Source organism: Telopea speciosissima, chromosome 4 (genome assembly GCF_018873765.1).
Source record: "Telopea speciosissima isolate NSW1024214 ecotype Mountain lineage chromosome 4, Tspe_v1, whole genome shotgun sequence".
Lineage (NCBI taxonomy): Eukaryota > Viridiplantae > Streptophyta > Magnoliopsida > Proteales > Proteaceae > Telopea > Telopea speciosissima.
Window position 1 is genome coordinate 45678909 of NC_057919.1, and position 24065 is coordinate 45702973.

General features: G+C 41.1%; 1 protein-coding gene across 1 annotated transcript in view; it reads right to left on the bottom strand.

Annotated features, from left to right (window-relative positions):
• LOC122660157 (ribulose bisphosphate carboxylase/oxygenase activase, chloroplastic-like) overlaps positions 1-24065 on the bottom strand; it is a 76812-nt gene that overhangs the window by 14313 nt on the left and 38434 nt on the right. Inside the window, exons 7-8 of the mRNA XM_043855343.1 lie at positions 12756-12810; positions 11951-12152 (exon numbers count right to left, since the gene is read on the bottom strand). Coding sequence (XP_043711278.1) covers positions 11951-12152; positions 12756-12810 — 257 coding nt within the window. The remainder of the gene's footprint in view (positions 1-11950; positions 12153-12755; positions 12811-24065) is intronic.

Consider the following 24065-nt stretch of genomic DNA (forward strand, 5'->3'; position numbering starts at 1 on the left):
CCTAGCCATGACCCTGTCCCAAACAGCCTGATTGTTCGACCAGGTAAACATATTACCTACATAACCCGCATCGATAAGGCCAGCACCACTCACAAAGCTTCTAAAATCCTCCAGCAACATCAAGCAAGCAAGCCTACCCCCCGCTTTTTCCAGAGGGGAGACAACAGCATTGAAGTCACCTCCTACTCTACTTGATCATCCAAAGCATTGAAGTGTGATTCTTCATCAAGCATTCAAGCACATTCCCTCACTAGCTCCTTCATCACACTTGGCATTAAGCTTCAAGTTGAAAGGTAGCAAACACTACTAAAGTTGAGGTAACTCTAATCTTTAGTACCCTTTATTTTAAATGGTAGTTTGAGTCCTCTTGCTCAGAATCAAGATTGGATGAGTCCTCTTGCTCAGAATCAAGAGTAGTTGGTTGTGTGAGTCCTCTTGCTCTCAATCAAGAGTAGTTGAGATAGACCTGGAGAAGAGTTCAAGCCTCTCCCACACCTCCCTCTTCTCACCCACCGAGCACAGTCCATGGACAAAGGTGATAAAAAACCTACCCACAGTGGCATCCACACATTCGAGCGTAACAAACTGCCGATGTTCCTCCTCCACTTTGACCTGTACCGCTGCCCTCCAGAACACCCAAATCCTCTTCAATGTATGCACCGACTACAAACCAATCCGTCTCCTTACCATATGCACCTTTGTAACTTGCGCTTTTGGCTCAGCAACAGCAGCAATGTCAACTTTATGCAAATTTACTAAGGTCTTCAAACGCCTAGATGTAGGCTTGTTGCCAATACCCCGAGCATTCCAAAACAAGCAACTCATTTGGAACCGTTAGGGGTAAAGTCCAGCGATCTCATAAACCTCGTAACACGCCGTAGAGTACCCTCCCTAGCAAGTCTTCCACACTTGGCCTTCATAATCTTCTTTCTCTTATAGACCTGAGCAGCACTAAAAAACACAGGCTGAGTAAACCGCCGGTTCCCTGCTCGATGACCTGTACGCACAGGGCCACTTATTTTCTCCCCCCGTTTCTCAAAGGTCCTGCGGATCCTTCCCTCAATCGAGGCACTAAAGGATTTAATATTCTCCAACATGGCCTTCCGGCCTAAAGTATGTGTGTCGGTCACACCTGCCACATGGCCGTCGTCTTTGGTCATGGGCCCAGCCCTGTCCTCAAAAAAAGAAGAGTAAGGCTCACTCACAGATTGCGAGCAATCTTTCCCTACACTACAACCAGCCACCGAACCATCTTCTTCAATAATCGGCTCCAGCCTTGACCCATCAAGCGTCTCCAACGTAACTTCCCTGCAGGCCACCCTTGGAACAAACACCCTATCACTGTTCCTGTTCCCAGCCTCCTTGTCCACCCTTGCGGTCCCTGAATCCGCAACTTCTTGAGCATTCTCCTCATCGGCATGGTCCGAGAACTAGCGAGATCTCGCCGAGATCTCACCGAGATTCTCGGTTTTTCGAAATACCGAGTCGAGATGGGCATCGAAACACAAAAGGGCAATATCTCGGCGAGATCTCAGGTCATGGGGCATAACTCGGGTCTCGGTTATGGGTTTTACCCATTTAACTTAATACATAAGGAGCCATCTCGACAGAACTCGTTAATCTCGACGAAATCTGTCAAGAAGCCCTCTGTTACCTCTCTTCTACTCTTCATTTCTTTCTTGGATTGAAAGCTTTAGAAGGTGATTTTGCTGCCAAACTGAAGATTGAAGTTCACTTTTGCAAGATTCATCAAGTTTTTGAAGGATTTTTGAAAGGTAAGCCATTTTTCCTAAATCTATTTTTTTGAAAAAAAATTGATGAAACCTTGGTAGATTCATGTGATTTTAAGTTATGTTACACAACTTTGGCCGATCTATCACTTGATGGGGGGTCTAAATTTTTTTCGGTTATTAATTTTTTTATTATAATTTCTGAAGAAAAAAATGAATTTTTCCAAAAAAAAAATTTGAAAAAAATAGGATAAATACTTATTGTTTGGATGTGATTTTCATACATGTTAGACAAGTTTGGATGATCTACAGCCTCATGGAGTCATTTTTTTTTTCACCCATTAAAAAAAAAAAATTTATTTTTCAGATTTAATAATAATATTATTAAACTATTTAAAAAATATATAAAATTAAGGAAACATATCCTGTTTGTGTTGGAAAATTATGCACAACATATGTACATAATGTCCAACTTCAAATGGTATCAAATACATCATTATATTATAATATTTTATACTTTAAGGTATAATTATTTTTAATAAAAATTATAAATATTATTTTTAATTAAGAAATAAATACTAGAGTTAGGGAATAAATAAGAGATAGGTATTCGATTGTTCTAGTAGCTTCACATTATGTTTAATAATTATGAATATAATACTTTAAGTGTTTAATACTTTATTTTAAGTCTGTAATAGTTACTAATACATGTTTTTTTATGTAACAGTGTAAAAAATAAGATATTTCTTACACAATGGAGGATATAGCATGGCTACATGGAGTCCCGATGTCCGAGGACAAAAAGAAGTCAAAGTGTAACTACTGTGGAAAGATTCTAAATTCTGGAGGAACAACTAGGTTAAAACAACATTTGTCTGGTACAGGTAAGGATGTTGCCTCATGCCGAAATGTTCCAAACCAAGTGAAACTGGCTATGGCACAAAACTTGAGAGGAGTACGAACAAAGAAAGCTGAGAGGGAAAGACAACAAATAGCTTTTGATGAGGCAGTTCTAGAGAGGCCTGGTGTACAGATTTGTGGAGGAGATGATACTGAATATAGGCCTACACCTGGTGAGTTCGAATCAGAGGCTGAATGGAGGATTTACCAACAAACTTTGGCAGAGAGTAGACAAAGTTTTTAGAATATGAGTGCATATGAGCAAGCAAGAGCAGCTGGTGGATCTGGCTCAGCTGCACCAGTGCAAGAAGCTGAGAGGAGGAGAAGCACTGGCACAAGAGATATCCCACGGCCCCAAGCCCGACCATGAGCACGTTCCCCAGATCCCATTTTTTAGCAGGATCCATCTACCTTTAGGCAACAAGATGCCTACCAGCCAACCATCCCGCAAGTGTTTGGTGGTAAACAAGAGGAAGCACGGAAAGCCTTCAGCAAGTTCATGCTATACAATGGCATTCCAGCTAATGTAGCACAAGAAACATACTATAATGCATTCCTTGATGCTGCAGGGAGGGCTGGCCCAAGATGGAAGGGGCCTTCACCATATGAGTTATATAATGTATATTTGCCTCATGAGGTAGAAGAGCTGAAAGAGTACATCGAGGGTCTGAAGCCAAGGTGGGACACATAAGGGGTTACTCTTATGGCTGATGGTTAGACTGGACCTACTAGACAATCCATTATAAATATCATGGTGAGTTATAATGGGAAGACTGTATTCTTGAAGTCTGTTGATGCATCAAAGCATGTAAAGGATGCATCATACTTGTATAAGCTACTGAAGCAAGTGGTAGAGGAAGATATAGGAGCAAAGAAAGTTATTCAAATTGTGACGGATAACGGTTCTAATTTTAAGATGGCTGGAGAGAAGTTGATGAACAAGAAGAGTAAGAGGATCCACCTCTTTTAGACTCCATGTGCAGCACATTCCATTGATTTAATGTTGAAAGACATGGGGAAAAAAGCTTTGGTGGCTAGTGTGGTCAATAGGGCAAGGCAAGTGACCAACTTTGTGTATAACCATAGTTATGCTTTAGCCATTATGAGGGAAAAATGCAACGGGGATTTAGTGAGGCATGGTGTCACTCGATTTGCCACCAATTACATTGCATTGAAGAGCTTTCAGACGAAGGTGATAGGTCTGAGGTCTATGTTTGCAAGTGAACAATGGTTTGGTTGGCAAGGTTCTAGGTCAGAAGAAGGGAAGGGAGCACAACAGACCATTGCAAGTGATCAATTTTGGAAGGACTTGCATAAAGTTGTTGCCATATTAGAGCTAGTGGTAGCAGTACTAAGGATGGTTGACACAGAGAAGAAGCCTACCTTGCCCTACATATATGCTGCCATTGAAGATGAAGCAAATGGTCCGAGCTGCAATACCCCGAAGTGCTCAGTCATACATTAACATCATTGATGAGCGGTGGGAGAAACACTTGAGTCATCAATTGCATAAAGCTGGTGAGCTCAACACTTCAACATACTTTAAACTTTATATGAGTTTTTACATTTACATATTCAAAACTCAAAAGTATTAAGTCACTAACAAGTTATATTTGTGGTTTCCCCTTTACTATCATTCTATTTGAATCCAAAGTACCAGTACTCGCATGATCTGGGGCTAGACACAGATTTGTTAGTGGTAGTTCAAACTGTTATTGAGAAGTTGGAGCCCAATGCCAAGACACAAGCTGACTGCAATGACGAGGTGAGAGTATGGGACTTTGGTACTTTTGTAGTAAGTAAAGGAATGTAATTACTAAATAGCAAATACTAATGCCTCTAACAATGTTTGAAATTTAAAATGAAAATAGATCAAATTCTTCAGAGAGGCCTCAGCAAGTCTCAGTCGAAAAGCTGCAGTGGAGGGTAGACAAAAGTCAGACCCTGGTAGGTGGCATAACAATACATTTATGAATTATAATTTTATCCCTTTAGAATGCACATAATCTTAATATTCTATGTTTATTATGCAGCTGACTGGTAGGTGCTTTATAGTACAAGTTCACCCAACCTGAAGAAGCTAGCAGTGAAAGTGCTCTCACAAACTTGTTCATCTTCTGGGTGCGAGCGGAACTGGAGTACAATCGCATTGATACACTCAAAGAGGTTGAACAGATTAGATAGTCAATGACTGGAGCAATTGGTGTATGTGCATTATAATATGAGACTAAGGATGAGGCACAAACGTGAAGAATTTGAGACCAATGACAAAGATCCCATCGAACTAGCCAACATATTCCAAGAGGACTGATGATGATGAGGATCCCCTATTCCAGTGGGTGAGGGATCGGGGTGCACCAGATATGGATGAGCCTGGAGGTAGGCCCGACTCCACCATTGCGTCCATAACCGATACAGATGTTGAGGATTATATGTCGCATGAGGGGCGTGCACATTTAAAGTCACAGAGACCTTTTGAGGCTGCAACAGGAACTGCTCCTGATAATGATGATGATGATGGTGATGATGATGACCCTGCTGGTGGTGATGACCTTGCTGGTGGTGATGCTGGTGGTAGTGCTGGTGGTGGTGGCATGCAGAGTGGTGGTTATTATGATGATCGTCATAAGAGGATGCGCGAGCAAAATCAACATGAAGTGGGAACGCAGGAGGACCCTGTGCGTTACACAGGTGAGTCTCAGTTTACACATGCCACACAAGATCAAGACCATTGTGGCCACAGTAAAACGTACAAGAGAAAGACGGATCGCAAACACAACCAACCTCAGCATGATGACAAGAGTATGAATACCATGCTAGCAAGTTTTGGAAGCATGAGTATGGGTACTGGAAGTGAGCATCAGTCGTGGCATTCATCTCAGCCTCATCATCACTATGATTATGGCCAAGAGAGCACCGGTTCTGAATATAGTACCTATGGTCAATTTGGCCAGTCAACACATGAGTATGACAACCAAAGCACTGGGTCTGGTATTGGGCCCAGATTCCCAGTCCCATACATGCCTCAATATGACAGTAGCAGAAGCAGTAGATCTCACACTTCATGGCAACCGTCTCACGCCACATGGCAACAGCTATACCCTAGGATAAGGGCCTTGCTATATGTGGATAACAACTCTTATATGAATGCTGTGGAGAACTATATGCAACAGTGGAGCAACAATATGTCATGGGAAGACTATGTGGGACAAGTGGGGAATGAATATGTGATTCAATCTCATTTTATGTGATGATAGTTGTAACTTGTAACGTTGTTAAACTTAAGCAATTTGATGTATCACTTTAACATTTGTAATGCTTATTAAGTTGTTTTACTATTAATTGAATGTTTTGCTAGCTTTCTATTACTAAATTATGTCTTTATGTATAGAGTATGGTATTTTAGTACGTCGTCGCCTACCAACTTAGGGTCCGATGTAAAAGTCCTATTTGGACTTTGTTTTTGCAAAATTTGACAATGCCATTGTGTTTAAATGGCCTAAAATAGACTGAATACCAACTTTCAGACCCAAAATAGGTCTAAAACCCACAGAGATGGGGTTTCGAGTAGGAAAAAAAAATGCGAAAACTCGGCGAGATCTCGATTCGACCTGATTTTTAGTTGGGCCGAGATGGCTCCGAGACCAAGTTTTCGAACCTTGCTCATCGGCAGACACTGGAATTTGATCGATACCCTTTCTCCTTAGAGGTCTACGACAGGCCTCCATTGAATGACCAAGTTTCGAGCAGTCCACGCAATAAGGGGGAAGCTTCTCATAGCTAACCCTCGGGTAAAAACCTTCTACTCCATAACCGATCCAAACCTTCGTCGGAAGCGTGGCTCTTAGATCAACCTCAACGCACAATCTGGCCTCCACAATACGTGTGCAGTTGGCCGTTGCTCCATCCACCTTCAGAAAACGCCCAATCCTGCCAGCAATAGACACCAAATAGTTCCCTTGATAGAAGTTTACTGGCAGCCCTGGTAGGGAAACCCAAACTGGCGCAAAGGGGGATTCCCAACCCGAGACAAACTCTGAAGTCCATTTCATGAAACGCAAAAGGAAACCCTGGACAAAAGTCTGCTCTTTCAACCAAACCTTCACGAAATCTGATTGAGAAGTAAATCGAAGGAGCACATGTCCCGGGTCCAGAGTTGAAACAATCACATCCCCTTGTAGGAATAAGGACTTTTGGAGGTAATTCTTGATCACAGAAAGAGAAGGCTTTCCATAGCTGCATTTTGCGATCAGCGCAGTCGAGAAAGCCTTCTCTGAAAGTTCCACCTCCTCCTTAGTAAAGAAAACCGCGGGCTCTCCAATCAGAAGGGGACAGAATCTGAAAGCAAATTGTTAGCTGTTCCACAGAAGGAGTTTGAGCACACCAGCCATGATTCAAGCTTGGTCCTTGCCATGGTGACTCAGGAAGTTGCTGCCCAACAAGAAGCACACTTAGCACAACCCATTAAGGATATGTTACACGATTTCTCTGATGTAGTACCAGAGGAATTGCCCAATGAGTTACCCCCATTGAGAGACATTCAACATGCAATAGACTTGGTGCATGGTTCTACCTTGCCAAATCTGTCCACCTACAGAATGAGTCCTACGGAGCATGAAGAGCTCAAGAAGCAAGTTGGAGAGCTGCTCCAAAAGGGATTCATTGAAGAGAATCTCAGCCCTTGTGCTGTTCCAGCTCTGTTGACTCCAAAGAATGATGGTTCATGGCGCATGTGCGTGGACAACAGAACCATAAACAAGATTACCATCAAGTATAGGTTCCCAATTCCTAGGCTTGATGATATGTTGGACATGTTGTCCAGCTCTATGATCTTCTCTAAGATCGATCTTCGTAGTGGTTATCACCAGATTCGCATCCGGCCTGGAGATCAATGGAAGACAGCTTTCAAGACCAAGGATGGACTGTTCGAATGGAAGGTGCCCTTTGGTCTGATGAATGCACCTAGCACATTCATGAGAGTAATGACACAGGTACTTCGTCCCTTTATTGAAAAATTTCTGGTTGTTATTTTGATGACATTTTGGTGTACAGCAAGCATCCAGATGACCATATTGACCATTTGAAACAAGTTCTAAGAGTACTCAGGCAAGAGAAGTTGTTTGTCAACTTGAAGAAGTGCTCCTTCATGCAGCCCAAGGTTGTTTTCCTTGGTTTTATTACATCTTCGAAGGGTGTTGAATCTGATCCGGAAAAGGTCAAAAGTATTGTTGATTAGCCCACTCCGAAGACATTCATTGAGGTACGAAGCTTCCACGGTTTGGTATCCTTCTATAGGCAATTTGTTGGCAATTTTATTGCCATAATGGCACCCATCACCGAATACACCAAGTAGAGCAAGGGAAAGTTTGAATGGATAGCAGTAGCCCATAAAGCTTTCCAAGTGATTAAGAAGAGGATGACTGAAGCTTGCTACGCCTGCCCAATTTTGACCATTTATTTGAAGTGGCTACTGATGCTTCCCATATTGGTCATAGTTATCAAGGCATCGCCATGGCGTCGCCTTGGCGTCCTGGAGGTTTTCAAGAGTCAAGGCGTTTAGGCGCCTTAGTGGAAAGGCGTTATTTTATTATTTTTATTATTCTATTTGCATTTTATTTTATTTCCTATATTTTTATTGGTTTTTTGTATATTATTTTCATACACTGCAATACACCGAATCATTTAAAAACAAAACAAAAATTAAAATATGTAGAATTTTATTCTATTTCTTATATTTTCATAGGTTTGTATAAATTATTTCTATACATTACGTTACATGGAATCACCTAAGCCAAACAAAAACGAAACAAAAACGAAAGTCTTAGACAAAATGAAACTCTCGACTTCCTGCTCCAGACTCTCCTGCTCTTGCTCAACGACTCCAATGCCTTCGATGATGATGTTTCACGACCATGACGGACTGCGACCTCGAATCTTCTCCCACTAAGTTTCTGCGACCTTGAATCTTCTCCCTAAGTTTCTGTTTCTTCTTGGTCTTTAAAGGAGAAAATAAAACCCTCGACTTCCTTCTTGTTTTCTTTATTCTGATTGTTTCATTTATTTTTCTGCTCAAGCTTCAGCTCCTGCTACTCTGGCGAAGATGAAGTCGAAGAGAAAGAAGAACTTAAAGGGGAACTCGATGGAGCATGACGCTGTTGCAACCGACGAAGATGACGCAGATGCCGCTGTTGAGTAGATTCTTTCAGGTATGTTTCTTCCTCCACCTCCTTTTTTTCCTTCTTCTTCGTCTGCTTTTCCTCCTGCTCCTCCTCTGTTTCCGGCTTCTATTTTTTTGTTTCTTTTTCTTCTACTTCTTCTTCCGGCCTACTCCTCGTATTTAGTTGTTCCCTTTTTTTCTTCTTCCGGTGTCCTCCTCTTCTTCTCCTTCTGGTTCCTGGTTTCTTTGTTTTTTTTTTTCTAATGCTTCTTCGGATACTTGAGTGGCTCCTCCCTACCACATATCCTCCTTGAAACCCCCTCTTCATCTTTTCTTTTTCTTCGGACAAGGAAACCCTCTTTCTCCCTGAACGTCTGAAGCTTCTTCTCCTCTACCTTCTTCTTCTAGCTTTGGCTGCTGCTGGAGTGGCTACTGCTGTAATTTCTGCGATTCAATGTAAATTGTGCATTTCTTAGTTTAATTTATGAAATGCATCTGTTATTATAAGTTATGCAATCTGTGATCAAGTAACTATTTATTTTGTGATTATGTGAGTCTGTAATTCTATCATTATGTGAGTAAGTAATTATGTGATTCATTGATTTTGTAATTATGTGATTCAATGATTTTGTAATTCTGTGATTATGCTATTTTGCAATTCCCTTGATTGTGTAGTTCAATTCTTTCATATTTATTTAGTATATAAGTAGCATAATACAAAAATTAATATGCTATTTGTGCCTAATAAAATGGTTACATAAAAAAAATAACACTAGAACGCCTTGTTCGCCAAGGCGACGCCTTGCAGCCGCCCTATCGCCAAGGTGCTTAGGAAGCCCCTCAAACACCATGGTCGCCTTGCTCCTTGATAACTATGGTCTAGGAGGAGTTCTTATGCAGAATGGGCACCCTATTGCCTTCTACAGTGAAAAGCTTAATGATGCCAAAACTAGGTATTCTACCTATGACATCAAGCTTTATGCTTTTGTTCAGGTATTGCAACATTGGAGGCATTATATTATTGGCAAAGAATTTGTCATGTACACTAATCATGAGGCACTCAAGCACCTCCACTCTCAGAAGTCCATTAGCACCAGGCATGCTAAATGGGTTGCTTAACTACAGGAGTTTAATTTTGCCCTCAAATATAAGTCAGTAAAGGAGAATATAGTGGCTGATGCACTGAGCAGAAAAGTCCTGACTTTAAACACGTTCTCAGCCCATGCACTTAGCATCGAGCAGATCAGAGAAGAGTATGCTAGTGACAAGGACTTTCAGGTCCTATATGCTGATTTGAAGCAGGGTGGACAGCACCCTAAGTATTCTTTACATGATGGTTACCTGTTCTTAGGAACACGACTCTGCATTCCCGACTCGTCCCTACGGCACCACATTATAAGGGAGTTACATGGAGGAGGCCTACGAGGACACTTTGGGAGGATAAAACCATCTTGCAGATAACTGATCGGTATTATTGGCCTTACTTGGCTAAGGATGTAGAGCATGTAATCAGGAGATGTCGAGTTTGCCAACTAGCTAAGGGTGCCAAGCAGAACACAGGTCTCTATTCACCATCGTTGATCCCTCACCAACCTTGGGTTGACATTAGTATGCATTTTGTACTTGGCCTGCCCCTACTAGAGAGAGATTCGATTCCATCATGGTGGTTGTTGACAGATTCACCAAGATGGCTTACTTTATTCCCTGCCGAAAAACACTTGATGCTTCCCACATCGCCAAGTTGTTTTTCAAAGAGATAGTTTGCATCCATGGGCTGCCGAGTACTATAGTCTTTGATCGAGATGTGAAGTTTATGAGCTACTTCTAGAAGACTTTATGGCTGAAGACAAACAACAAGCTTCTGTTCTCTACTACATTCCACTCACAGACTGATGGGCAAACAGAGGTGGTCAACAGGAGCCTTGGTAATCTATTGAGATATTTGGTTAGAGATTATGAGAAGACATAGTCCTCCATCCTTGACATTGCTGAGTTTGCTTACAATAGCTTGGTGAACAGGACCACTGGACGTACCCCTTTCGAGATTCTTCTTAGGATACAGCCCAAATGTCCCGTTGATCTTGTTCCTTTACCCCCTTAAGCTAGGGTAAGTGTGGAAGCAGATGAGTTCCTCCGCCACATCACCGTGGTACACGCTGATGTTCGAAGGAAGATAGCACTCAATACTGAACATTATAAAGCCACTGCTAACAAGCATCGCCGGTTCATTGAGTTCAAGCCTGGAGACATGGTCATGGTCAGAGTGAACCAGTAATAGAAGAAAATAATCTCCAAAAAGGAACAATCGATCTTCAAGGATAGAGGAGATCTGCCGGCAGAATTAGGTCACACCAATAGTCTTCAGTCTTCAATGAGGTAGGATTGAGGGCAGCATCTAAATCTTCATCAGATCACCTCATAGTTGCTAACCTGAATGAGAGAGAAGAGCCCAGAGTGATGGAGAAGAGAAAAACCAGAAACCGTGGAGAGGGGAAAGTGAAAAAAACCAGAAAAAAACTGAGAAAGCTGCTCTTAGATCAGAATTGGCTCTGATGCCATGTTAGCAGCCCTTAGAACTGAATGCTTGAGTGATCAATAGGATCACTAAGCCCTTTATTTATAATAAAAGAGAGTTACAAAATATTCAGACTATAACTAGGAATGCCCCCTTAGCCGACTCTAATCAGCAATACACTAATGAGCCGGCTATAGGGGAAAAAACCCTATAATGCCCCTATCGGGCTTACATAATTCAACAAGGTGAAATGTTAGTATCCATATAGATAGAGAACCTAACATCATTTTCTTGTACAATCCAAATAAGAACCAATTTCTAATTACTTCCACAACAAACTGGAAATCCATAGACCAACACAAGGTTTCTCAGCGTGTAAATACTCAGTATAGCCCATGCCAAAGAAATTGTTTTTGACCAGAAGCTTGATGATTCTAAATGCCATATTACCCATATCCTAAAGATTGCTCTCCATATCGTTATGCTCATGATAGTTGGAATTCTATAGAAAGATAATAAGTTAGTGAGAGAAAGAGTGATGTGGCTGTAAGTGCTATAATAGCTTCATAACATACTACAGTAATTTGTCATAGGAACCATCCAGTAAAATAAGATAGCATAGTAAAGAAATCCAAATTTTCCACTCACCAATAAAATTTTTCCATTCTTCCATCACGAATCAGAGGAGCATAAATGACAGAAAAATCATTCCCTGTTACGATGACAGGAATTCTATGTGTCACATCCGATTCTCTCCAGTCCTGTCCAATACTAACTCTTGTAGGATTATCTGCCAAATTCATCAGAGTCCCAACAACAATTTGGTTGTTGACGGTCATTTGAGTATTTCCTACATTAACATGAATATATTTAATAAAAGAATCAATAAATAAAATAGGCAAAAAGGATCCAGGTCCAGCAGTATAGATGTGGAATTGTGGATAGCTGTACCAGCACCTCAATTTTTTCCACAATGGCATGATAACTGCAAAAATCAGAAGTACTGAATAGGAAGAGGGATCATATATTTCTGTGTCAAATTTGGCCCCTAATTAAATCCTAAGGCCTACTTTTATCGGACATGTTCCCTTCTATTTTGAGAATTTCTGACTTGCTTAGAGTTTTGTCTTTCCACAACTTTTCTTTATTTAAAATATGGAAGAGTCGAATTGTGCTCAAACTTGGCACACAAGTAGATAGGGGAGGGTGGGGCCCATCTGCCACTAACTCTGAGATGCAGTGGTGAGCAGGCCTGCACCTGCTCACCCAATAAATAAATTTTTGCTTGCTGCTATTGCCTAAGATCACTAGATGAAGAGACACCAGAGAAAAAAGAGACCACAAACTTCACTTTTATAAAAACTTGTAGGTCAGGGTACGTAAGACAATGGAATATTTCTTTCTATTCATAATTTAATTCAAATTCTCCAAACCAAACCCGAGTAGCACTCACCAAATCTTCCTAGCCCAGCATCAATATCATTGATCATCAAACAACTGACTTTCCCCTGCATCAATCAAGGGAAATAAAACAAAACAGCATGAAAATCTAACAAACAGAAGACAACATTTCTTTCTAGCTGTCAAAAAGTTTAATTTATCATATCATATGAAAGAAGGATCGAACGGAAGATATAGATGATACTAGGATTAGAAAAATACCAAAGAAACAAAAAGAAAGGAGGACTGTATTCCTTTTGGGGCTTCGAAAGAGCTTCTGCATGTGTGGTCCTCTCACTCAACCTAAGGCAGAAGGCCTATTCAGGGTTTTAAGTATTGGTAAGTATTGTATCGTATCGTAATGGACGATACATATCAGTATCGGTGGGTATCAATATGATACTAACTTTTCAAAAAAATTGTATCAACCGATACGGGTTGATACAATTCGATACAGGACTGACACGGACCGATACAGGACCAATACAGTCCGATATGATCCGATACAAGTAAGATCATTTGTTACACCTCCTTTAAACCTTAAACACAGAAACTGTGAGATACAAAACTGAGAGCAACCAAAGGCCTTGGAAACTTGTTTTTCTCTTTGATATGAGTTGGAGGAAATCATCTAACATAAAAAAACAACCCTAATCTTCACTTCAACAAATTCTGGGGATTCACAGTGCTCAAATTACAGATTGAAACAGATTTTGGTGAAAAGTGATAAAGTTGCAGATCGTTTTTTCTTTTTTTCTTTTTTTTTTTTTTTTTTTTGTCTTTTTCATTTTATTTTATTTTATTGGTTCTTGAAACTCTCTTTTTTCTTTTAATGCATCACTAGATTAGGGAAAAACGAGTCAAATCCTTGGATCAATCTGATGCATATTTAGATATTGCATAATAAGGTGTTTATGCTTTAACAATGGATTTTACACATATCATAGGCACATCTATGCTCATGACAGAGTCCTTAGAGAGTTAATCTGGCAAGTACTAGAGAAGAAAAGTGTTTCAAGCATGTAGACATAATAATTAAAGATATGTATGATGGTGCGATGACAAGTGTAAGACCTGTGGGTGGGCCAAGGTGGTGAATTCCTAATGTAATCCTGGATTGGTAGAGGACCAACTAGGAGCCAATCAACCAGGATCTGTTATGAACAGGTGAATTGGCTAGGTCAAAACAAGACTTTTGGTGAAATTAGGGTAGGGTTTGTTTAGGGTTAGGTTTTGATGTATGGGTTATGTCAAGTGGAGGTAGGGGAATCTATCAGTGAAGGTACTGAGATGTTTAAATGGATGGAAGTGTGTAAACGTGATTGGGCAACAACTTAGGTTTAGTGTTTCAGGTTTTGGAAAAGAGGAAAAGAGGGGAATCTAGGGTTTAGAGTGGGAGGATGGAGCAAGGGTTTGGATCGAGTGCTATAGGGGCAGAGATGGTAATTCAGCTCTGGTTTGGTGTGGTTTTGATGGTTGGATTTGTCTGTGAAGAATTTGGGTAATGTGATGATCTCCAGAACTAGGTGGGATATTGTGGTTTGAATGGGGTAATGAGAAAACAGTTTGGTTCGAGTATTCCAATTGGGCAGGAGAATACTCGATCCAATTATGGGAAGGTGTTGTTAGCTGAATGTTTTGTTAAGAATTTTGGGAGATAGGTGGGAAAATTAGGGTTTTGGGGTGGTTTGGAGGATTAGGAGAAGAATGGGTATTGATGGGATGGATCAAACTTACTGTTGTAGCAGAGAAATCTTGGCAGCAACTTGTTGGTTGATGTTCTAGAATAAAGATTGAATCTTGATCTTGAACTTCAAGGTGATCTTCAAAGAACTGAAAAAAAGCTTCAAAAGAACCACTCAGGCTTCACATTGCAAGGTGCCGATTGGATCAAACACCAATTGTAACGTCCCCAAACCCAGTCAGGGTAAAAGGCACTGCTGCCCTTACGTGCGGCAGTCAAATGACCATCCATCATCCATACAATTAACACAACTCTCTTAGAACATACGTGTTGAGAATTAGGGGTATTTTAGTCTTACAACTTTGGGTTTTGGGTTTTTTATGTTTTTTCAGTTATTTCTTGTCCTTAGTTGTAAGGGTGTAATGTGTAATAGGTTATGGGTAATTTTGTACACCTCTAACTTATTTACACTTCTTTTTCATATTGAAGATATATATATTTGAGAGGAGGGCCTGCGATAGCTAATTCCAACCATTCTATCTTAGGCTGCCTTCTCCCTTCTTCCATCGGCAGTGTGTGTTCCCCCTTTCTCTTCTTCTACTTCTTCTTTCTTCTCTTTTCTGCTGATTAGTTAGGTTGTGTTTGTATCATGGTATCAGAAGATTCAGAACCATACTAATCAGTAGAAGAGATTCCTCAATCCTCTTCTGCTGATTCTCCTTTTTTGTTTCCCAGTGTTTTTTTTTTTTTTGCTTTGTGGTGTGCAGCCACTGTTGCTGTGGTTTTGTTCTGATGGATTAAAGACTCCTGTATTGATGAATGGAATACTAAATTAATCCTTGCCTGTGTTCCTGTTGCTGCTATGAGAATTCTGGTTGAAGCATGGAGGGTCTTTTCTTCACTGGAGATCGATTATTTTTTCTGCCCTATTTTTTTCTCGATTGTTGCTGCTGCCATGAGGGGTGCTGCTCGTATGCTTGATAATTGCTGCTAGTTCTAGTGCTGTTGAAGGAGTTTCTCATGCCTGATTAATGGTGACTTCAACTCAGGCCAAATTCAAGTGTTGTTTCCCAAAGTTTGTGAAATCGATTATTGTCAGGATTTTCTAAAACCCTGTAATCGATTTTTTTTGTGGTGTTAATCAAGTGTTGCTGCTTGTGGGTGGTTTGTGGAAGTCTTTCCTTCTGTGTTTACAATCCTAGGATTGGTGGTGGTTTCTTTCCTGAGGATTATTGGTTGCTGATTTGGTGGTGTTCTACCTGTGCCATTCTTCTTGATTTGGATCCTTTCAGTACAGTGAACAAATCGATTTACTTTGTGTTGGGATTATTTTTTTTGGTGATTGTTGGAAGACTATTAGTATTTTTTTTGCTGCTGGTTTTGATATTGTTACTATGCCTGGGGATAAAGATAAAGTTTCCACTGTAGCTACCACTTCAGCTACTCCTTCGACTGATACTGTGAATGTCACCATTACCTCCATCAAACTCAAGGGCAGTTCCAATTATTTGTTGTGGGCTCAGGCTGTGAAGGTGTATATCATTGCTAAAAAGAAGCTTAAATATATTACCATTGATCCTCTTGCCTCTGATTCTCGTGATTATGAAGATTGGATGCAAGAAAATGCAGTGATTTTGATATTGTTGTGGAACAGCATGGAACATGATATTGCTGCGAATGTGAAGTTTCATACTACAGACAAGGGTGTTTGGGATGATCTGAAGGACAACTATTCCCAAGAGAAAAGTATGAATCGGGCATATGATCTGATGGAATAATTGGCTGGCTTGTCAATATGACAGTACCCACATGATTTATTTATAATAGCTATGAAGAAGGTTCCATAATAGGAACAATAACAATAATGCCCTTAGGCAGAAACTAAAATAAGGAATAGAGAAAAGCCCCATTGGTCGACCTTATAACATGGTCGACCCATGTTACATTAATACCCATATTTCGACACTCCCCCTCAAGTTGGTGCATAGATGTCAGTCATGCCCAGCTTGCACACTAGAGGTTGAAAAGCTTTTCCACTTAACCCTTTGGTGAACATATCAGCCAACTGTTCCCCAGATTGAACATAAGGAACACAAACTGTCACATTATCCAGATTCTCTTTGATAAAATGACGATCAATTTCTATGTGTTTCGTCCGATCATGTTGAACTGAGTTATGGGCAATACTTATTGCTGATTTACTGTGGTAGTAGAGTTGTATTGGCAGAGTGATAGGAATATTCAAATCATGCAACAAGGTTTTGAGCCACAACAACTCACAAATTCCAAGAGCCATAGCTCTAAATTCAGCCTCTGCACTAGAACGGGCCACCAATGTTTGCTTCTTGCTACGCCACGTAACACAATTTCCACTCACAAATGTACAGTAACCTGTGGTGGATTTATGATCATGAGAACCAGCCCAATCTGAGTCAATGTAGGCCTCAATGTGCAGATGGTCATGAGGAGACAATAAAACCCCTTTACCAGGGGCTGACTTCAAGTATCTCAAATTCTAAATACGGCTTCCAGATGAGACAAATGAGGATCATGCATAAATTGACTAATGAGACTCACAACATAGGCAATGTCAGGCCTAGTGTGAGAGAGATAAATTAGTCGCCTTACTAACCTCTAATATCTCCCCTTGTCAACTAGTTCACCATCATTGCTCCGAAAAGAGTATTGGCCTCAATAGGAGTAGCCGCAGGAGAACATCCTAACATGCCTGTTTCCGAAAGAAGATCTAGAGTATACTTGGATTGAGATAAGAAGAGTCCCTTAGAGGAATGGGCCACTTCAATCCCGAGAAAGTATCGAAGTATTCCTAGATCCTTGGTCTCAAATTCCTTGGCCAAATAGGTCTTCAATTTGGAAATTTCAGCCGAGTTATTTCCAGTTACAACTATATCCTCCACATAAACGATGAGGAGAGTAATAATGCTGCCCGTCTTCTTGATGAACAAAGTGTGATTTGCGTTGCTTTGTTTATAACCAAATGTCTCCATTACCTTCTGAAAACGGCAAAACCATGCACGAGGTGCAAAACCATTCCTTCGCGTCCTCTTTTCTTTGGAAAGGCTCTGAGTCCTCCAGATTTCTTCGCCCAATCAGCTGAACTTCAGTTTGTCTTCCTCTGAAAGGAGGCTTGCGTATTAGGAGAATCAAAGAGGTGAACTTGGCTGGAATTATTAAGCTGATCTGGAAGATTGCCTCCAAAAAGGAGAAGTATCTGGGTTGATTGGATTTACTCGGGGTTGCTTCGCTCGGATTCCATTTGGTCAGTCCCTATCCCATCCGATGCCTCTTGGGTTTGGCGCAAAATAAATCCTTGCTCATCTTGTTAGCTCTAGAACTATTTACAGCTCTGGTCTTCCAAGGCAAGCTTTGGTGGCTGATATCTTAGATCCTGCTGGTTGGTCTCCTCCAACCTCTCTCATTCCTACGCTCACCAATATTTGGAGTGTCTTGCCTTCTATCGCTAGAAGACCCTTTGGGAGTGAAGATTGCGTTATCTGGTCTCCAAGCTCATTTCGTTCCTTTACATCCAAGCCGCTTGGGAATTTATCCGTTCTAGAGGCCCCTTGGCTCCTTGGAGGAACATTCTTTGGTTCAAGCATCACATCGCTAGGCACTGCTTCACCGCCTGGAGAGCTCTCTCTAACTGCTTTCCAACGCAGTCCTTTCTCCGTCACCTCCAGATCGCTGTTTCCCTTTTGTGTGGTCTGGGTTGGAATGCAGTGGAAGATACTGACCATCTCTTTTTTGTTTGCCCTCTCTCTGCTTCTATCTGGAAAAGCATCCTAGCAAAATGCTGGCCTAGAAGTAGGAGAATTCTCTCTTTTAACAGAGAATGGATCTGGATTGATATGACTTTAGCCGGTTTTACTCTATGCAACTTGGTTGGCAAGTTGGCTTTTTGTGCGATTATCAATCATATTTGGATGGAGCGTAATATCAGGAAATGGACTTCCAACTCCAGGACTTTGGTCCAGATCCGTGAGTCCATTTCTTTTGAAATTAAAGTCAAGCTCTCTTTGGCTGCCCCCTCTATTTGTAAAGACACCGCAAGGAACAGGATTATTGTTGCTTCTTGGGGTATCTCTTCTATCTATCTTCGAACCTCTGCCTCCTCTGTTTGAGGCTTTGGTCTTTTGTGTTTTTTATTCTTTTCTCTCCCCCTTTTTCTGGGGCTGTTGTTTTTTCTTCTTCTCTTTGGTAATGAATTATTCTATTAACAGAATTATTTCTCATACCAATCACAAAAAATGCCATCCTACACATTTTCAGTATTTCTGAACTGAGAACAGTGGTGCCTGAATTCTTGGATCGATTATTTGTATAATGTTGATTGTTTCTACAGCTGATATTCCTACAGTGAAGCTTCTATGGTATGAAACTTAATGGAGAATGGAACTTCAAATGTTGCATGACCATGCTGAAAGCTGTAATGATGTCGTCGATCTTTCACCTCTGCAGAAAATTTTTATAGCCATGAAGAAAGGCTGTTTGAAATTGGAATTCTGTTCCGCCGAGTGAACATAGGCCAGTAGCTTTATTATTGCTGTCACATGACAATAGTTGTAATTTTCCTAATGAAAGAAAACCTTTTCCCCCCCTGGTACTACTGGGTTACAAGAAACACCCTCCCAAGGTATTGGCTGGATTTAATCCCAAGATCATAGGACATGGCAAGTTCTATGAATGTCAAACAAGATTGGGTTGCATCAAGCTTTCTAGAGAGCCACCAGTTAGAAATGAGCTAGGATTGATTCAAGATAAAAAGTAAGAGGGTAAAGGCTGAGGAGAAGGAGAAGAGAAATGAACACAACCATATGGGAGAGAGAATTGATTTCTCTCCCCTATATTCTTTATTAATCAACTGCTGGAATTACATACACTTCCCTTGGGAGGTAAAAGGAAAAAGAAGAAAAACGAGACAAAAAACAACTTAAGGCACAATACAATAACCAGTTACAGAAATACCCCCAAAACATAAACTCTAACACACACCCCCTCAAGCTGGAGAATAAATGTCGTACATTCCCGGCTTGCATAGAAGAGTACTGAACTAGTGAGGAATGAGTCCTTTGGTGAAGATGTCTGCCAATTGATCACCGGTCTTCACAAAGGGAGTACAAATGTACCCAAAGTCAATCTTTTCTTTGATGAAGTGTTTGTCAACTTCAATGTGCTTTGTTCTGTCACGTTGCACAAGGTTGTGTGCTATGCTAATGGCAGCCTTGTTATCACAATAGAGTCTCATAGGTGCCTCAGTATCAAATCCCAACTCTTGGACCAGCCGTCTCAACTATAGGAGTTCACATACTCCATGAGTCATAGCTCTAAATTCTGCCTCTGCACTTGACCGAGCCACAACTAGTTTCTTTTTACTCCTCCATGTGACCATATTACCACCCACAAAAGTACAATAGTCAGATGTAGATCGCCTGTCAAAAACTGAACCGTCCCAATCAGCATCAGTGTAGCCTTCAATTCTCAAATGGTTGTACTTGGCATATAGGAGACTTTTTCCTAGAGAGGACTTCAAGTATTTGAGGATCTGGTAAACAGCATCCAAGTGCCCACTCTTGGGGGCAAGCATAAACGGACTCATCACCCCAACTGCATAGGTGATATCTGGGCGAGTCAAAGAGAGTTAAATCAACTTCCCTACAAGCCTCTGGTATTTCCCGCCATCAACAAGGGAAGGTCCACAGTCTTCTCCTAGCTTATGATTCTTATCAATAGGAGAGTTTGTTGGTTTGCAACCCAACATCTCTGTCTCTTTCAACAAGTCTAGGGCAAACTTCCTTTGACATATAATTATTCGCTTCTTAGACCTTGATACTTCAATCCCCAAGAAGTACTTTAAGAGACCCAAATCTTTAATCTCAAACTATTGAGCCAAGTAGGTCTTCAGCCTAGCTATCGCAGCCCTATCATCTCCAATCACTACAATATCATCAATACAGACAATAAGGGTTGTGATGGTACCATTACCTCGCCGGATAAATAAAATGTGGTTAGCTTGGCTCTGGGAATAACCATTTTTCAAAATGGCTTGTCTAAACCTCTCAAACCAAGCCTTCGGGGACTGCTTGAGACCATGTAGTGCCTTCTTGAGCAAGTACACTTTCCCTTCAGCTGAGGGACACTTGAAGCCAGGTGGAGTCTGCATGTACACTTCCTCTTTAAGATCACCATGGAGGAAAGCGTTCTCCACATCCAACAGATACAATGGCCAATCTTTATTAGCAACCAAAGATAAAATAACTCTTACTAAATTGTGCTTCGCCATAGGAGAAAATGTCTCCTGATAATCGATCCCATACACCTAACTGTAGCCTTGAGCCACCAACCGGGCTTTGTATCTCTCAACTGTACCATCTAATCGGTACTTGACTGTATAGACCCATCTGCATCCAATTGGAACCCTCCCCCTGAGAAGATCCAGCAATTTCCAAGCATAGTTCTTTTCAAGGGCCATCATTTCCTCAGACATGGCTTGCTTCCACTTTGGGTCAGACATGGCCTCAATGACATTTTTGGGAATGGAAATAGAAGAGAGAGTGGCAGTGAAGGCAACACCTGTAGGAGAGAGAGCATCATAGGAAACAAACTGGGCTACAGGATTAGTGCAAGCTCTCTTTCCTTTTCTAGCAGCAATAGGAAGGTTTAAATCAGAAGGAAGAGAAGGAATGTTACCTGACTGAGGAGGATGTATCTCAGGATGTGGATCCAAAGAGGTCTCTTAGCAGGTCTTCTTTCCTTTACTCTTCAAGTATTCACCTTTTTTGTACTAAATATGGTAATCTTTCTCATTACCTTTCTCATGACCAGGACCACTTTCAACAACAACCCCTTCTTTAGGTTTCCCAATATCAAACAAAAATGGGGAAGTAGGCAAAGGTGGGAGGAAAGGGATAGAAACAGCCTCTTCATTTCCACTATTCTCCCCCTGAAGAGGATGTTGGGAGGAGGTGAAGAAAGGTATAGATTCAAAGAAGGTAACATCTTTGGAGAGAAGTTGCCTTCGGGAAGAGGGATGATAGCACTTATACCCCTTGGTAGAGGAGGAATATCCAAGGAAAATACATTTGAGTGCCTTGGGGTCAAACTTAGTCTAAGCACATTTATTGACATAAACGTAGCAAACACACCCAAACACCTTGGGAGGAAGAGAAAGTAGAAGTCTGAGGAGACAACAAGCCTAAAGGAGAGCTGGAGCCAAGAAGTTTAGAGGGCTTGCGATTGATTAAAAAGGCAGCGGTAAGAAGGGCTTCAGACCAAAAGGTCTTGGGAGTTGGGAACATGCATGCCAAATAGAAGACTCCTAGTGAAGTCCAACAAATGGTGATTTTTCTGTTCAACCACCCCATTCTATTGAGAGGTGTCAACACAAGCAACTTGATGGATAATGCCATGATCAATAAACAATTGTTGGAGCCCCACATACATATACTCCCCCCCCCCTTTATCAAAACACACAATTTGAATTCGAGTACGAAACTGGGTATGAATGAGCAGATAAAAATTTTTAAAGACATCATAAACATCACTCTTTTGTTTCATCAAAAAGATCCAAGTTGACCGGGAATAGTCATCAACAAAAGAAACAAAATAACGATATCCAAACAAAGAAGTAGTGGGAGAAGGCCTTCAAACATCAGAGTGCACAATATGGAAAAGAGCATTGGATCTATTACCATGATAAGGATAAGAAGAATGACAATGTTTGGCAAACAAACAGGGTTCACACTGAAACACATGGGAAGACAGAATGTAAGAAAACAAGTGGGGCAATTTTGTCCTCATAACACCGAAAGAAGGGTGGCCCAAACGTTGATGCCATAACATCATAGAGTCAACAATACTATTGTCATCACGCCCACATGCGTAGGACTGAGCAGTAGGTAGAGGGGATGTTCCTTGATCAAGAAGGTAGAGTCCCTTTTCCTCACATCCTCAGCCAATTACCTTCTTTGTCATCAAATCCTGAAAAACACAATGAGATGGAAAAAAAAGTAACAGAACAATTCAAGGATTTGGTTAGGTGGTTCACAAATAAGAGGTTAGTATGAAACTGAGGAACATGAAAAACAAAGTCAAGGGAGATAAAAGAAGTAACATGAACACTACCTCTACCAAAAATAGAGGAAAGGGAAACCATCAACAACTCTAACCTTTTCCTTACCAGAATAGATAGAGTAGGAGTCATAACACTGAGATATGTCGGTCATATAGTTAGTAGCTCCAGAGTCAATGACCCACATAGAGGTAGTGGAAGGGCCAGATGTAGAGGCCTGTAAAGTGAAGTCTGAAGAATCTGGCGTTGTAGGTGTAGAAGTAGTAGGGCTATCCAGCTATGACAAAACCCTGCAAAATGCTGCAATATCATCCTAAGTAAGGGATGTGGTGTCTATCTGTAGTCCATATGGAGATCCCATAGGTGCAACCTTAGTCATCACAAAGCATGCTTTGGCTCCCCCTCTCATGCTGCCGTGCATACCAGGGGGACAGCCATAAAGTATCCAACATCTTTCTCTCGTGTGTCCAGACTTCCCACAATGGTCACAGCGGAACCTATCTCTATCATTTCCTTGGGGTGGACCCTAGCCTCTTCCTCCAAGAGCTGACATAATGTAGGAATACACAAAAAAAAGAAATGATACTCAAATCCAATGGGGAGTACACACTCTACCCAAACAGAGACAATTCTTATCAGGGAAGACTTCTCCAAACAACCTCTGTCGATTAACTTCTCCAAAGAACAGACTTACAAAAAGGGAATAATACCCAAAGTCAAATGGGGAGTATATTCTCTACCCAAAATGAACACAGTCCAACAGCCAAACAAGGCGAACAGCTCAAAGAAATTCAATACCACAACTGGAGAAGCTCAAACCACTTTCCTCATTAACACCAAGCAGTCCCACTTCGAAAAAGAAATAGCTTCATCACACAACCATTAGAGAAGCTCAAACAACATTCCTCACCAACACCAAGCTGGCCCTCTTCAAAAACAAAAAATTCTAGATGTGAAGAGCTCCACTCAAATAAACCTTTCGAAGGGTAGCAACATCTTAAGACAACTCAAGGATCCATATGAGCCATTCCACAACCATTTCATAACTGAAAAGCACGCTACCCAAAGAAACAAACCAGCAAACTAATACACCACTAGCACACAGATGAACAACAGTTTCTTAAAAAACAAATCAAGGACACCTTTGACAATGTAGCCTCATTCCATAGCAACAAATAACCCTCACAAAATCCAACTCTCCAATCAACAACAACCATTTAACAAACCACAAGGCATTTTAGACAAAACAGAGGAGAAACACTGAATCTGGTGGGTACCTGTGAGTATGTGAGGAAATGAGTTGTGCTCCCATAGCACATTATTCCAGCAACTGAGACTTGGTGGGTGAGAAACCCAACCTCAGGTCGATTCTAGAAAGCCTATCCACTTTTCATATGGTGGCTTGATGAGAGAGAGAGACACACATGAAAGAGGAGCTGGCGGTAACACTGTCTAGGGCTTTTTGTTCTTCAATCGAGCTTCACAGCTCCAAATCTTCCTCCATAATGTCTAGGGCTTGATGAGAGAGATACACACACATGAAAGAGGAG